The sequence below is a fragment of the Oryctolagus cuniculus genome, chromosome X (genome assembly GCF_964237555.1).
Source record: "Oryctolagus cuniculus chromosome X, mOryCun1.1, whole genome shotgun sequence".
Classification (NCBI taxonomy): domain Eukaryota; kingdom Metazoa; phylum Chordata; class Mammalia; order Lagomorpha; family Leporidae; genus Oryctolagus; species Oryctolagus cuniculus.
The window spans coordinates 89,861,587-89,876,560 of NC_091453.1; the positions used below are offsets into that span (position 1 = coordinate 89,861,587).

The following is a 14,974-nucleotide window of genomic DNA, read 5'->3' on the forward strand; positions in this document are numbered from 1 at the left end:
TGTAAATATCTGTATAAATTAATGTTTAGCTTTATATCTATAACTGTTTCATATATTCCTACATATATTTTATTATATATATATATTTTTATTATATATAAAGGTATGTGTACACACACACATGCACACACACACACACACGGGTCACGATACACATATATCTGCTTTCTGTCAACTGAGGGCCTACAAGCAACGATATCCCAATAGCAAGGAGTAAGCCGGGAGCCAGGAACTCAATCTAGGTCTCTCATGTGGGTGGTAGAAGCCCAATTATTTGAGCTATGACCACTGTATCCCATGCTCCAAGTTAGCTGGAGTCAAGAGTCAGAGGCAGGTATTGAACCAATATGGGATGCCAACATCTTTTAACTTGCATCATAACAACTAAGCTAAACACCATCTACCCCCATCTTTTTTTTTAATACCATTCTCCAACAAAGATAAGCAGGGCTTGTTGGAGAAATGACTGATTCTAGGACTTCAGCAGGAAATCTGTAAGAAAAGGCTATAGCATCTTGTAATGTCAGAAAGTAACATAAAAAAATCCGTAATACAATGATGGAGGTATGTCAGATGAATACAAAAGCCAACTGAAAGAGCTCCTAATGACCAAAGCTGGAACAATTTCACCAACAAAGTGTATAAAGTAGTATTATATCATAACCAAAAGTATTAAATATGCACGAGCCTATGCTGATATAAGTTGAATATATAAATACATGGAGAAGAAGAGTCAAATATCCCGTGCAAAAGAATTCCAAAAAGCATTTTATAGATACTCTGCCATTAAGGAGCTGGAGTAAAATGCCCCGTTTTCTAAGTATGTGCTGCCAACAGTGACTTTATTCCAAAGAGTACAGAATGGAAAAGGAGAAATGAACGAGTAATCCTATCATGAAGAAACCTGACAAACACTGTCTCAGAAAAGTGACCAAAGTTAACATCTACAGTAGTAAGTGATATTTGCAATATGTACCCTTTATATAATATAGCATTTTACCCCTGTGGTCATCTGCAAAACACATAATACCTGTGTAAACACAAGAAAAACAATCAAGGAAACCCAAATTGTGGGCCATTATACAAAATACCTGACTAGTACTCCTCAAAAGCGTGAAGGTCATCAGGGCCGACGCTGTGGCTTAGTGGGTAAAGCTGCTGCCTGCAGTGCCGTGCACCCCATATAGGCACTGGTTCAAGTCCTGGCTGCTCCACTTCCAATACGGCTCTCTGCTATGGCCTGGGAAAGCAGTAGAAGATGGCCCAAGTCCTTGAGCCCCTGCCCCTGTGGGGGTGACCCGGAAGAAACTCCTGGCTTCGGATCAGCACAACTCCGTCTGTTACAACTGCATGGGGAGTGAAAAGCGGATGGAAGACCTCTCTCTCTCTCTCTCTCTCTCTGCCTCTCCTTCTCTCTGTTAACTCTGACTTTCAAATAAATAAATCTTTTTTTTTTTAAAAGTGTGAAGGTCATCAAAAACAAGGATAGTCAAAACTCTCCCAACTAAGAGGAACCTATGGAGACATGGTAACTAAATGTAATGCGGTAGCATGGATAGGACCCTCGAGCAGAAAAAGCACATTAGGGGAAATCAGAACAAACTTTGTACTTTAGTTAATAATAATTTATTAGTATTGGTTCATCATGAGAAATCCACCACAGCAATGTTAGACATTTAACAACAGGGGATAGTGATATGCAGTATGCAGAAACTGTACTATCTTTGCAATAATTCTGTAAATCTACAACCATCCTCACATAAAAGTTCATTTAAGAAAGCACTATAAGCAAATAAAAAGCTATTGGAAGAGCCAGCGAGGGGGAAAATCACATAAGTAGATGGATTTGTTGAAATAATAAGGCAGAGCTTAACAGGAATTTCCTGGGAGACAACTCCTGAGAAAAAAAGTCAGCAGACATGAGATTAACAAGTGCAAATGGCACAGCATCTGGTCATTTAGATTTTTTTCTCTTCACCCAGCCTCCAGTATCTAAATCTAGCGAGATGTCTCTATGCAAAAAAACAAAACCAAAACCAAAACCACACACACCTATCAACAAGAAACATGAAAAGCAGTGCTTTGTAAGAACTTTGTATAAAATGTCAGGGCCCAAATGACAACTGGATACTACCCACTACCTATGATAGAGTTAGCAGAACTCTATCATAAGAAGAGCAATTCTCTACCCCTTCTCTTGGGACACAGGTGTTGCTTTAGCCCATCAGTCTCTAGGCCACCAGCAGCAGCGGGGACCTTAGGATATGCAGGATCCAGAAGAGGCACCGTGCCCACCAGACATGACATTACTCAGGGGAGAGTGGCCCCCACCTCTCAGTTATCTGGCCTTATTCCTGAGTACAGGTGAGACCTCCCTCCAGCTTCCCCCAGGTGCCTGAGGGCTGCTTCTGCTAGTGTGGGGAAGAGGGTAGGAGCCAACCCATCATAGCTTCACATTGTACCTCATTTGATCTTCTCCACAGTCCTGGAAGGCAAGTTTTATCCTCAGTTCACAGATAACAAGGCTGCTCCTTAAGATCTGTAATAATCATCAAGTTGATTCCTCTAGCTTTGAGTCCCAGAGATAATGCAATGTTTTCCTATCAACTTTATGTCCTGGACAACAAGAATTGTGTCTCCACTGCCTTCATAAGCTCACTGGACAGTTCTTTTGATTGCTCATATATTTCTATTTTTCATTATCTTATGACAAAAGTAATCTATTTTTAGAACAAACTGTGGATGAATGAAAAAAGGATAGAATAAAAATATTACCCACAGGTAACTACTGCTAATGTTTTAGTGTGCACAACTTTTAGAGTTGTTTTCTATATGTAAAATGTAGTTTTACAAAAATGGACTGATGCCATATATATATGGTACTGCAAGTTGTGTTTTTTTTCTTAATTTTACAATATATTATAAACATTTTCCCATGCAATGAATGCAAATCTGCTACTGCAATTTAGAACACTGCACTTGAGTCAAAAGGCTACTGGTAACGGGCTGGACATCTAAAGCCAAGTAGTAGCATATGGTTAGCAAATCTTACTACACATAAGGGATGTCTTCAATGTCCCTTCGCGGGGCCCTGCAGCCTCCCCTGAATTCCCTTGGGCCCCTCGGGTAGAAGGGGTCCTGTAAATTTCTTTGCATCCACACGAAAGCTCCCAACTTCTGTTTGCATTTTCTCCTGTCATCCTCCACCTTAGCCATATTGTCAAATTCTCTGATCATGTCCTCATTGCTGAAATTCATATCGTGTATGGACTCTTTGTACTCCTTGAGATACTGAGCCAGCCCCTTGTTGGTTTTTCTTTTGGCTTTCCTGGGTACGTCGTCCTCAGCCGGGCGCTTTGCTGCAGCCCTGGTTTCACTCTCTGGCTTGCCCAAGCTCTCTGACTTGCCTCCCTCTTCCGCTTTTCCCTCTCTCCCTGCCTCTCCTCCTCCCTGGGCCTTTCCCTCATGCTCTGGCTTGTCCTTATCCCTCAGCCCGTCCTCATCCTCCGTCTTTCCCCTGTTCCCTAACATGTCCTTGTCTTCCAGAGTAGAAGCTACTTCTGGCCTTCCCTCATCCTGCGGCTGTTCTTCGTTTGCCATCACGCCCTGGTTCGCAGGCGTTCCTCCATCTTCACTGCGGGCTGTTTCCATGTTGCGATGCCCCCTCCTTGTCCTGTGCTGGGGGTAGGGGCGGAGGGGAGGAGACAAAGAGGAGATGGGGGAGACTCAGGACGTGGGCACAGAGGCAGGTGCGCATCCGACTTCATCCCGCGCCCTGGGAGGGGACCCCTCGCCTGGCCGGGCCTCCCAGTGCGCCGCCTGCACACCCCTCGCTCCGCACGCCTGAGCCAACCACCCAGTGGCAGGCGCTGCCACCTGCTCCACACCGGCCCGGCGGGGCAGGGCGCCCGCGCGGTGGGGCGGAGGGAGGGCATACGGGCGGCGGGCCCGCATTCGGCCCAGGCCGTGCCCTGCGTGCCACCGACCCTTCGGGGTCCCCGCCCGAGCCTCCCCTGCCGCTGACCTGCAGGGATTCCGCGCAGCTGGCTCCTCCTCTCAGGCCTCCCGGGGCGCTGGCCACCACCGACGCGCAGACCTGCGGACAGGCAGGGCACAGGGGCGGGGACTGCGCGCTCCGCGGACTCGCAGGGACTTTGTCCTTTCCTAAATATAGCCCTACTCACCCAATGTTTTCCTCCCCAATTCCCCTACACCCACCCCCGACAGGCCGGCCGCCATTTCTTCTTAGGGCTCGGGTGTCAGACACGGTATTTTCCAAACTATGTTTGGCCCTCTGCATCCTTCTCTCCTGAGGGCGCTTAGCCTCCACACCCTAGCGGTCAACAGTTTTTTTTACGCAGTGAATGGTAGAAGGGGATTATTTCCACCGTCTTGCTGCTGGGGCGCCTCCCAGCCCACCATCTGCGTCTCCAAAATGGACGGAGGGCAGAGAAGTGCCTAGAAAGCAGGCATGGATACATAGGAGAATCCAGCTTACCCACCTACTGCCCACCGCCGGCTGGCTCACCCGCAGCCACCCTGCACCGTTTTCCCACCTTCATCTCGGTCCTCACCGGGGACAGCTTCCCTAGACCCGAGCCCCACCCCCAGTTTTTGCCCCGACCGTGTACCCGTCCCCCTCCCCCCTCCCCCCTCCTGCCATTTCTCTGGCAACGTGGAAGAAGGCCCTCGCACTGACCTGAAAAAAGCTGGAGCAACAATCAGGAGCCTTGGTGCCTTGGTACCGGAGAGCACCGCTACAGGATCCGACCGTGGGCAGGGAGGGCGGACACCCAAACTGCTGCTCACATCTGCCCTGCGGGTCACGTGAGCGTCGCAGGCCCCGAGTTCGACCTCTCCATGCCCCGCCTACTAGCTCACGCCTGCCTGCTACCCACCGCCTCCTCAAGAGCAGGTACTCCCTCACCTCTCTGGACTTTTTTTTCTCCTGTGGGTAAGTTGGTCAAAAAAGAATTTTAATGAAAACCACAAAGGGGTGCTGTGGGGGTGGGGGTGGGGGTGGGTTAATGGGTTGGGCTGTCCGGGGGAGGAGTCTTAAAAATGTTGCTCTTAAATTCCGTAGAAAGAACGAACGTAGACTCACCCCATAAAATAATATAAATGTGAGTTTAAATATGGTATGGAGAGTGGGCTATGACACCCTAGAAAAAAATTTAGGAAACAATTTCCCCCAAAATGAAATTGACCCTATTTCTTGCAATGCACAAAGATACATTTTCTAACGAATTAAAAAAATGAAATTAAGAGCAGAATAAGAGAAAGTAATTTATCTTAAGTGAAAAGTTGAATATATAAGGGATAATACATATGACAATAGAACTGCATTCCACAACTTTTGCACCAAGTACACAGGAAGCCAAACCACAGCCTCTGGAGCAATCTTCTGGTTTGTTGCCCCTTGACCATCTAGGAAAAGCAAATATGTACCCCTAACCAAGTACAGGGGGTGCCCAGCTTTTAGCTGACCTGCCTCCAGCTTCTCCATGGCAACATCTCCAACCACAGCATAGTGAAGGCTTCTGTATTTTTCTATTATAAAGCTTTCCCACTCCCTGCATGCAATTAAATCTCTACAAAACACAAATGATGGTGTCTGATTGCCTTGCTATACCAAGCTGTTAAGTACCCTCTATTTGTTCTCATGCAGATAATCTATCTCCACATAACTTCTTGGTGTGGAAAGTACTTCAATATATAATAACAAACAGCTGAACAATTCAAGAAAATTGAAAATTCATGAAAATCTATAACAGATTTGTTGAAGGATTGGGACACAAGTACTCTCCCCTGAGTGTATTGGTGAATTTTTCTTTTTTTTTCTTTTTTTTTTTTTGAATTTTAAACTGTTTTATTTTTGTTCTGGAAATTTTATCTTTACTGAAAACCTTTTACTGTAACATAAACAGACATATTAATCCACTGAGACTTTGTATAAACAAATACTTTTGAGTCATCATGATACATTTTTCAAGTTTTTCCACACAAAACTGCTTAAAGAATATTTCCAACCATATTGCTGATTTTAAAATAAACAAAGTCTTTCTCTTTCAGGAGAAATGTTCTGCTGTGACATTATCCTTTTACCATCTTCAGTGTCAATTCTGGGTGAACCAGGATGGCCGCTTCCTATCCGGTTCAATGATCCTCTTGCCCTGATCTTCTTCAGATGGTGTCTCCCCCGTGTACAGCACCACAGTCTCTACCGTAGGAGCCTTAAAAGGGCCTCCTTCTTGTTTTCCTATCTGTTGTCTGATTGCTGCAGTCTCCTTACGCACTTTCTCATAGCAATAGCCACAAAGGACGTGCTTCTGTTTCAGGTGGCCACATTCTGGACACACGTCTATATTATTCTTAACTTTAATAAGCTTATGAGGATTTCTTCTCCTACACCGATTAACTTCAATGGTGCGTCTGTTTTTAGGAGCTGCCATCCAAAAGATAGTGTCCAAAAGGCTGGAATTCTCACTCTCACTGGTATCCTTTGGCTCTGTAAAGATGGTTGGCCCCTGGACTGCTAATGCTGGTTCCCATGGCACACGAGGAAAGCCTGGGCGGCCCAGTTGAAGCTTCCGCTGTAGTTGCTCCCACCAGTTTCAGAACAGTACCCGGAATGCCTGGTGCTGCTGAAACATCACAACCAGCACGGGCGACGCCCGGTGAATTTTTCTGAAAGCCAACTTTGCAAATTGTTTAAAAATAAAAATATTTGATATCAGAATTCCAGTTCTAATGTTTGCCCTTGGGGATAATAAAATTCTGTTAAAACTTTATATTTTAAAACGTTTTATTTTAAAAATCCCCAGAGAAATTTTGTTTCTTGAGCATTTGTGCTTTGCTAGTTTTGAGACCATAGTGGTGATTTCATTGGCTTAATTTATAATAGAAAAAAAAAAAAGAACATTACAACTGTCCATCACAACCGATTTAATTTTATAATCCTCTTAGTACATCTGTTTACTCTGGTTATCTTTGGGTGTTTGGTTTATAAAAAGAATTAATTCTTATATATCGGGTGCTGAAACACAGTAGAAATAATTATTTATTAACTATCAACCATCCCCACGAATGGTGACACTAGTATGGATACACAAAACAGCTACAAGTATGTAGTTGTATTGCTCTCTACAGAATATCATTTCTGTGTCAGGCACTGTGCTGGCCACCTTATCTGGGGTGCTATTTCATTTATCTCTGGTGGCAGAATTCATGCATCAAGGAGGCAGAATGGTTTATAAAATGCAATCTTAACTCAGGGTAGCACTGGAATAAGTGTAGTAACAGAAATAAAGCAGAGAGCATCCACTAACACACCCAGGTGTACAAGTTTTTAGTGTGTGAAAAAGAAACATTTCTGCTCAGTAGGGAAGAATAAGTTATTACATAAATTATATTTGCATAATTAGTTAAACATCTGAGGGAAAGTGAAGAGCTTTATTTTCTGAGACACATACAAATCTCAGAATAAGCAAGAGAAATGAAGTAAATGCATCCAGATTGGAAGAAAGGACATTAAACTTTGTCTTTTTGCAGATGACGTGATTTTGAATCTAGAAAATTGCAAATAATCCACCAAAGAACTGTGAGAAATAATATATGAGTTCAGCAACGTGGAAGACTACCCTTTCTGTACTCAGGAGTAGTTCAAAAGGAGTTCATGGAAAATGAAATTTAAAATATGCATTTATTTTGGTGCTAAAATTTTTCATTACACTGGAAAATGTGTATTTTGAAAAAAAACTATGCATGGATTTCAAAAAGGCTTGCACCAAAATAAACTCACACTTTCAATTTCATTTTATGCAAATTTTTTGAAGTACCCATTTACAAAATTCAATTGCATTTCTATGCTAGCAATGAATAATTCAGAGGCAAGAATGAAAACAATTCCATTTGGAATAGCATCACAAAGAATAAAACACTTAGAAATAAATTTAATTTTAAAAGTCCAAGTTTTGTACACCAAAATCCACCAAACATTGTTGGAAGAAATAAAAGAATACCTAAATAAATGGAGAGATATCCTATGTTCATAGATTGGATGTTAACATTAGCAATGTTTCTCAAATTGATCTACAGATTCAAAATAATCTCTACCAAAACCTCAGCTGGCTTCTTTGCAGAAATTGACAACCTGATTCCAAAATCCATGGGGGGGGGGGGGGCGGGAGGGGGGCACTGTGACATAGTGAGTAAAGCAGCCGCCTGCAGTGCTGGCATCCTGTATGGGCGCGGTGGATGGGGGACCCTCTCTCTCTCTCTGCCTCTCCTCTCTCTCTCCATGCTCCATGTAACTCTGACTTTAACATAAATAAATAAATAAATCTTTTTTTTAAAAAAAGAACTTAGCAGCTGAACACTTCATGAATATAAATGATTTTTATACTGCTAAATTTCTAAGCAATTGGCTATGCAATGATAGCAACCGGAACAACCTGTATAAAAGTTACAATAATAACAGGAGTAAAAGAAAGTACAAATATGTGATCCACAATGCCTAAAATGCTTACTATTGGGCTCTTCTCAGAAAAATGTTGTCAACCCATGTCTTACTTAGATCAAAGAAAACAATTCCCATCACCACCACAACCATCATTAAGATGTAATTTTGTGTGGGTACTAATATAGATGTGTGTTAGGGTATAGGTATCATTCTATTCATTTTGAGGTGGTAACTTTATTTTGAAATAATTTTAAATTTATGGAAAATCATTTCATGTATTTTGGGAACAACCCATTTCTGAGGGCTGGAAATCCATAATTGAAAAGTTGTTGGGCTGGTATGGTGGGAAGAGTCTAGAATTCAGATGTAGTACTTAGAAAAGTATTTGACATCTTTTAGGCTCAGATAGTTTGCATATATGTAAAACGGGAGAATGGATAATAGTCAAAAGACTGATCATACAGACATTTGGCAAGGATATAGAGTAACTGGAACTTGCATATACCAGAGGTCTTCAAAAGTTCATGGAAATGAGTATTGCAAAAAACTATAACTGTGCGTGCATTTTAAGTACTCTTTTAAAAAAAGATTTATTTGATTTATTTGAGAGGCAAAGTCACAGACAGAGAAAGAGGCCCTCCATCCACTCATTTACTCCCCAAATGGCCGCAACAGCCAGAGGTGAGCTGATCCAAAGCCAGGAGCCTCCGGAACTACTTCTGAGTCTCCCATGTGTATGCAGGGGCCCAAGCACTTGGGCCATCCTCCACCGCTTTCCCAGGCCACAGCAGAGAGCTGGATTGGAAGTGGAGCAGTCAGGACATAAACCAGTGCCCATTATGGGATGCTGGCTCCGCAGGCAGAGGCTTAACCTACTATACCACAGTGCAGGCCCCTGAAGTACTCTTGTGTACTATAAGTGGAAGCATAAGTTGATACAACTACTTAAAAAATCAGTATCTATTTAAGCTAAATATTTATGTATATTATGACTTGGTAGTTGCACTTGTAGTATATATCTAGTAGAAATGATTATATCAGCAAGACATGAACAAGATGTATTTTAATTTTAATTAATTACTCAAATGGTAATTGGGGTAAGTCAAGTAAATCCACACTACATTATCTTTTGTTTTAAAATATTTCTTGTCAAGTAGATTAATACTGAGAAAGGTGTTTTTTTTTTTTATTTATTTGGAAGGCAGAGTTAGAGAGGAGGAGAGACAGAGCGAGAGATCTTCTATCCTCAAATGACTGCAATGGCGGGGGTGCCGAAACCAGGAGCCAGGAGATTCTTCCAGGTCTCCCACATGGGTGCAGGGGCCCAAGGACTTGCGCCATCTTCTACTGCTTTCCCAGGCCATAGCAGAGAGCTGGATCGGAAGTGGAGCGGCTGGGTCTTGAACCGGTGCCCATATGGAATGCTGGTGCTTCAGGCAAGGGTGTTAACCCACTGCACCACAGCGCCGGCCCCAGATGATTATTTTCCCAAGCTTCCTCTTCCCCACTCCAGTCATTCTTCTCTTAGCCTGGAATGAGGACCAGGATCAAAAGGAAGAGGGCAGTGATATGTGAGAATCTGGACCAATTCCATCATACTGGCCACTGCATCAGAAGCTAGGATTTCATGTGACTAAGTTAATGTGGTGGAAGTTCTTTTCAATGTGCCTGAATGTGAAAAATAAAATAATTCAGCATCCATATAGCATGCATGTATGTGTGGATGGAGGAAAACTTTACTTCTTCATTGACTACCATGTGCTGTGGTTTGAATGTTTGTGTCCTCTCCAAACTTCATATTGTAACTTAATCACCAATGCAACACCATTAAGAAGTGGAGTCTACATGGTGATTAGGCCACGAGGGCTCTGCCCTCCTTAATGAAGATGTGACCTTATAAAGGAGTGGGAGGAAACTAGCTCGGCCCCTTTTGTCCTTCTGCCTTCTGCCTTCTTCCAAGTGAGGACACAGCAGCAAAACACCATTTTGAAACAGAGAACTGAACCTTATTAGACACTGACACTGTCAACACCTTGGTCTTGGAATTTCAGCCTCCCGAACTGTAACACATTTCTGGTTTTTAAATAAATCAACCAGCCTCAGATGTTTTGTTACAACAACCCAAACAGACTCAGACACCATGGTTCTCCTCATAAGGTTTAAGAACCAGGAGATATGTTTACTATTGCTAGTCCTAAACTCATATCATTAAATCTACATGATTGGAGGCAAAGGGTTAAACAATCAGCCAAACAAATGACAGGCAAAGAACTATACCACTTTGGTCTTCAGTCTTAAGGCTTCACATCCCAGGAAGGTTCTTACTGGTTCAGTTGAGTCACCTCCCTACACTTTGAGCCAAGGTTGTGACTTAGGGGCTGCAGGTTTTTATTAAGTGAGTCAGTGGAGACTGGGGCATAAACTGTTTTCTTTGGACACTCCCATAATCTATTCCATGCATAATTGTAGGTCAGAAATGTTTGTGTTTATCAAAGTGAAAGATTATAGGCTGGAAAAGAATAATATTGAACAAATCTGAATGAAATAGAATTGAAATTCCAGAGTCAGGGAGATCGGTAAGGGTATTATTTCTTGATTTTTAAAAAATAAGTATATTGGACATGGTTCCTAGAAGAGATTTACTTATGAACTACAATCATTCCCAGATTTCTGTTCATCTTGTTATAACCACAAGAGCCAGAACACAGCAAGACCCTCAAGAAATCAGATAGTCTATTAGCCCAAGATAGCCAAGATTTTCAGAAATGTATTCCAACATTAATGCAGATCAGAGTAAAGGTATCTCCTCCAGCACTGTCCTTGCCACCAAACAGCTATTCTCCTGGGGCAACACTTTCCTTTCTACCCCTGGCTGACAGAGAATTTCAGGAATAGCGGCCTGGTCCCTCCTGTAACCATCATCCAGCTGTCTTCTTCGGCAGGACAGATATTAGCCCAGATTTTAGGTCATTCCAACCCCACCTAGGGAACAGCCCCAACTAGAATCCCCAGCACTTGCCCAAGCTTCTCTGCCCAGCAGGTGGCCTGCCAGCCTCCAAGATTCATTCACTCAGTTTAGTGTGGGCAACTTTTTTTTTTTAGATTTATTTATTTATTTAAAAGTCAGAGTTACACACAGAGAGAAGGAGAGGCAGAGAGAGAGGTCTTCCATCTGCTGGTTCACTCCCCAATTGGCTGCAATGGCCGGAGCTGTGCCATCCAAAGCCAGGAGCCAGGATCTTCCTTCAAGTCTTCCCTTTTGGGTGCAAGGGCCCAAGGACTTGGGCCATCTTCTACTTCTTTCCCAGGCCATAGCAGAGAGCTGGATCAGAAGAGGAGCAGACAGGATTCGAACCAGCACCCATATGGGATGCCAGCACTGCAGATGGCAGCTTTATCCACTACACCACAGCGCTGGCCCCAGTGTGGGCAACTTTCTTTTATTATTATTATTATTTATTTGACAGGTAGAGCTATAGACAGTGAGAGAGAGACACAGAGAGAAAGGTCTTCCTTCTGTTGGTTCACTCCCCAAATGGCCGCCACGGCACTGCGCCAATCCAAAACCAGGAGGCAGGTGCTTCTTCCTGGTCTCCCATGCAGGTGCAGGGGGCCCAAGTACCTGGGCTATCCTCCACTGCCCTCCCCCTTTTTTATTATTATATGTGGGCAACTTTCAATCTTCACCCTCCCTTTGGCTCTATGTCCCTCTCCAGTGCTTCCACTGCATCATCTGGTGCTGCTGCGTACCCTAGTCTCAACAAATCATGGATTCAACTTTGCTCCTGAGACTGGACAGACTGCAGGACAATTCCAGACATGGACAACAGACTGTTTGGGTGTTTGGCTGCAGAGGCATGGCCACAGCCTCATCATGGTTCAAGTTCTAGCGAGCAACATGTTCAACAGCCATTAGCACAACAACCTTCCCTCCCATCTCCCCTGATGTGTACCCCTCTCTCCCATGCCCTCCTGCCTCTCTGCCCTAAGGTTTATAGAAGAAATGCAATGAAATTCCAAGGCTTTTAGTACCCTTTGAAAATTTAAGGCTAGATGAGATTAGAATGCCTTTTTTTATGTCTCCTGACCAGAAGTTGTACAGTGATGATTTGAGCTAGGGTCAAGAGACTGGTTAGAAGAACCAGACCTCCACTATTTGCCTTGGATACTGTGGTTTGTTTTTGGAAAGAAATTCTGAATGGAGTGGAGGAGAGGAAAACTGTCTCTATTAGGGAGTTACGCAAAATTTGTCCCAGATTTTATCTTTTTCTGTGTGCCTTTCAAAAAGTCTTAATGAGTTAAATCTTTCAGGTATTTTTGACTTAGTATTACAGTCAGAGTATTTTTTAAAAAGATTTATTTATTTATTTATTTGAAAGTCAGAGATACAAACAGAGAGAAGGAGAGGCAGAGAGAGGTCTTCCATCCAATGGTTCAGTCCCCAGTTGGCCACAACGGTCAGAGCTGCGCTGATCTGAAGACAGGTGCCCATAGGGGATGCTGGCACTGCAGGCGGCAGCTTTACCTGCTATGCCACAGTGCCGGCCTCCAGAGTATTTAAATATATGTCTTTGGTGCACTATGTCTGTGCCTATCAATACATTAAATCTTCTGTTGCTATGTTAAATCTTCTGTTACTATGTGATAAAGCTATATTAGTCCCACATTTGGTGCTCTCACCTTATCTATAAGATCTGCAAACATTACTGAAATAGGCTGGCAAGATAAACACTTTCAGAAATTCCAGACTTGGCTGTAAGGATAATGCTACATTTTTCTTCAAAATCACACATTATGTGTGTGTTCTGTGGAGGTTATTTCTGCAGGGAAACTCAACTTCTTGGATTAGCAGTTCCAGTGAAAATTCTTACTGCAAGCCAAATATAAATTCTCTTGCCAAGTATCCTCTTTGATCCCATCCTCAAAATACCCAGTCTATCAGGAAACATTTGGGTCTCTCCTGGGTCTGTAGCTTTTTCTTCTTTGCTACCTCTCCAATCTTGAGATTGGGTTTTGCTTTAGAGTGCAAGTATAATACCATGTGATAGATGGGGCCTGGACTCCTATCCCAACAGGGTTACTATAGCCGTGTAAATGTAGATACAGGTTACTATTCTTACCTTTTACCTTGCTCAGGTGAATTATGCTTTTTTTTTTTAGTTGGCTCCTGCCAATATCTAAGTGCAAGGCTGGATTAAATAGGAGAAGGCATATAAAATGTAGTCATGGGGGACTGAGGTGCACAGATGGCCTTGGAGAGGCTGAGGGAAAGTCATTTACTGGGTTTCCCTCCTTTTTGTCTCCAGTCTGGTGCCAAGTAGTGAGATGGAAAACAGTTTATTATTATTATTATTATTATTATTCTATGAGCACAATACAGTATATATATATATATATATATTTACGTCACAATTTATGAAACCAAAAAGTTGAGTTTCCAATGGATTCCTTGTTTTTTTTTTATCTTTTATTTAATGAATATAAATTTCCAAAGTACGACTCATGGGTTACAATGGCTCCCCCCCCCATACCGTCCCTCCCACCCACAACCCTCCCCTTTCCCACTCCCTCTCCCCTTCCATTCACATCAAGATTCATTTTCGATTATCTTAATATACAGAAGATCAGCTTAGTATACCTTAAGTAAGGATTTCAACAGTTTGCTCCCACACAGAAACATAAAGTGAAAAATAATAGATGATTTTTTTAAAATGATGATGAAATCAGATCAGACCTATTGTCATGTTTAATCCCAGTGAGAGTCAAGTTGGGAATTGATAATTTCTTTTTTTTTTTTTTTTACAGATGATCAGTTTAGTGTACATTAAGTAAAGATTTCAATTGTTTGCACCCCCATAGAAACACAAAGTGAAATATACTGTTTGAGTACTCGTTATAGCATTAAGCCTCAATGTACAGCACATTAAGGACAGAGATCCTACATGAGGAGTAAGCGCACAGTGACTCCTGTTGTTGACTTTACAAATTGACACTCCTGTTTATGGCATCAGTAATCTCCCTATGCTCCAGTCATGAGTTTCCAAGGCTATGGAAGCCCCTTGAGTTCTCCGACTCTTATCTTGTTTAGACACGGTCATAGTCAAAGTGGAGGTTCTCTCCTCCCTTCAGAGAAAGGCACCTCCCTCTTTGAAGACCTGTTCTTTCCACTGGGATCTCACTCACAGAGATCTTTTTGCCAGAGTGTCTTGGCTTTCCATGCCTGAAATACTCTCATGGGCTTTTCAGCCAGATCCGAGTGCCTTTAGGGCTGATTCTGAGGCCAGAGTGCTATTTAGGACATCCGCCATTCTATGAGTCTGCTGAGTATCTCGCTTCCCATGTTGGATCACTCTCCCCTTTATTTATTCTATCGGTTAGTGTTAGCAGGTACTAGACTTGTTTATGTGCTCCCTTTGACTCTTAGTCCTTTCATTATGATCAATTGTGAACTGAAATTGATCACTTGGAATAGTGAGATGGCATTGGCACATGCCACCTTGATGGGATTGAACT

At 42.7% G+C, this 14,974-nt stretch overlaps 2 protein-coding genes across 7 annotated transcripts; both read right to left on the reverse strand.

The window, feature by feature from the left end:
- Positions 1-1,610: 1,610 nt before the first annotated feature.
- TCEAL4 (transcription elongation factor A like 4) lies at positions 1,611-4,990 on the reverse strand. Of its 6 annotated transcripts, none has more exons than XM_051827424.2 (3): positions 4,700-4,990; positions 4,025-4,096; positions 1,611-3,678 (listed from the first exon to the last, which is right to left on the reverse strand). In XM_051827424.2, the coding sequence occupies exon 3, from the start codon at positions 3,649-3,651 to the stop codon at positions 3,052-3,054; it is 600 nt and encodes a 199-aa protein (XP_051683384.1). In that variant the 5' UTR covers positions 3,652-3,678; positions 4,025-4,096; positions 4,700-4,990; the 3' UTR covers positions 1,611-3,051. The 6 variants fall into 6 exon arrangements, with proteins under 6 accessions (XP_051683384.1, XP_051683383.1, XP_069922532.1 ...); XM_051827423.2 differs by having other exon boundaries at positions 1,611-3,673; positions 4,700-4,956; XM_070066431.1 differs by having other exon boundaries at positions 1,611-3,673; positions 4,025-4,164; positions 4,700-4,833.
- Positions 4,991-5,993: 1,003 nt separating this feature from the next.
- On the reverse strand, positions 5,994-6,614 carry LOC100338018 (large ribosomal subunit protein bL32m; the record flags this gene model as incomplete). The annotated part of the gene is made up of 1 exon (XM_002720333.5): positions 5,994-6,614. A coding segment is annotated over one exon (498 nt), but the record flags the coding sequence as incomplete, so codon positions are not given.
- Between the last annotated feature and the right edge of the window lie 8,360 nt (positions 6,615-14,974).

What these genes read in the sequence shown, in the direction of transcription:
- TCEAL4 (XM_051827424.2), bottom strand. Translation starts at nt 3,651, where the DNA reads ATGGAAACAGCCCGCAGTGAAGATGGAGGAACGCCTGCGAACCAGGGC.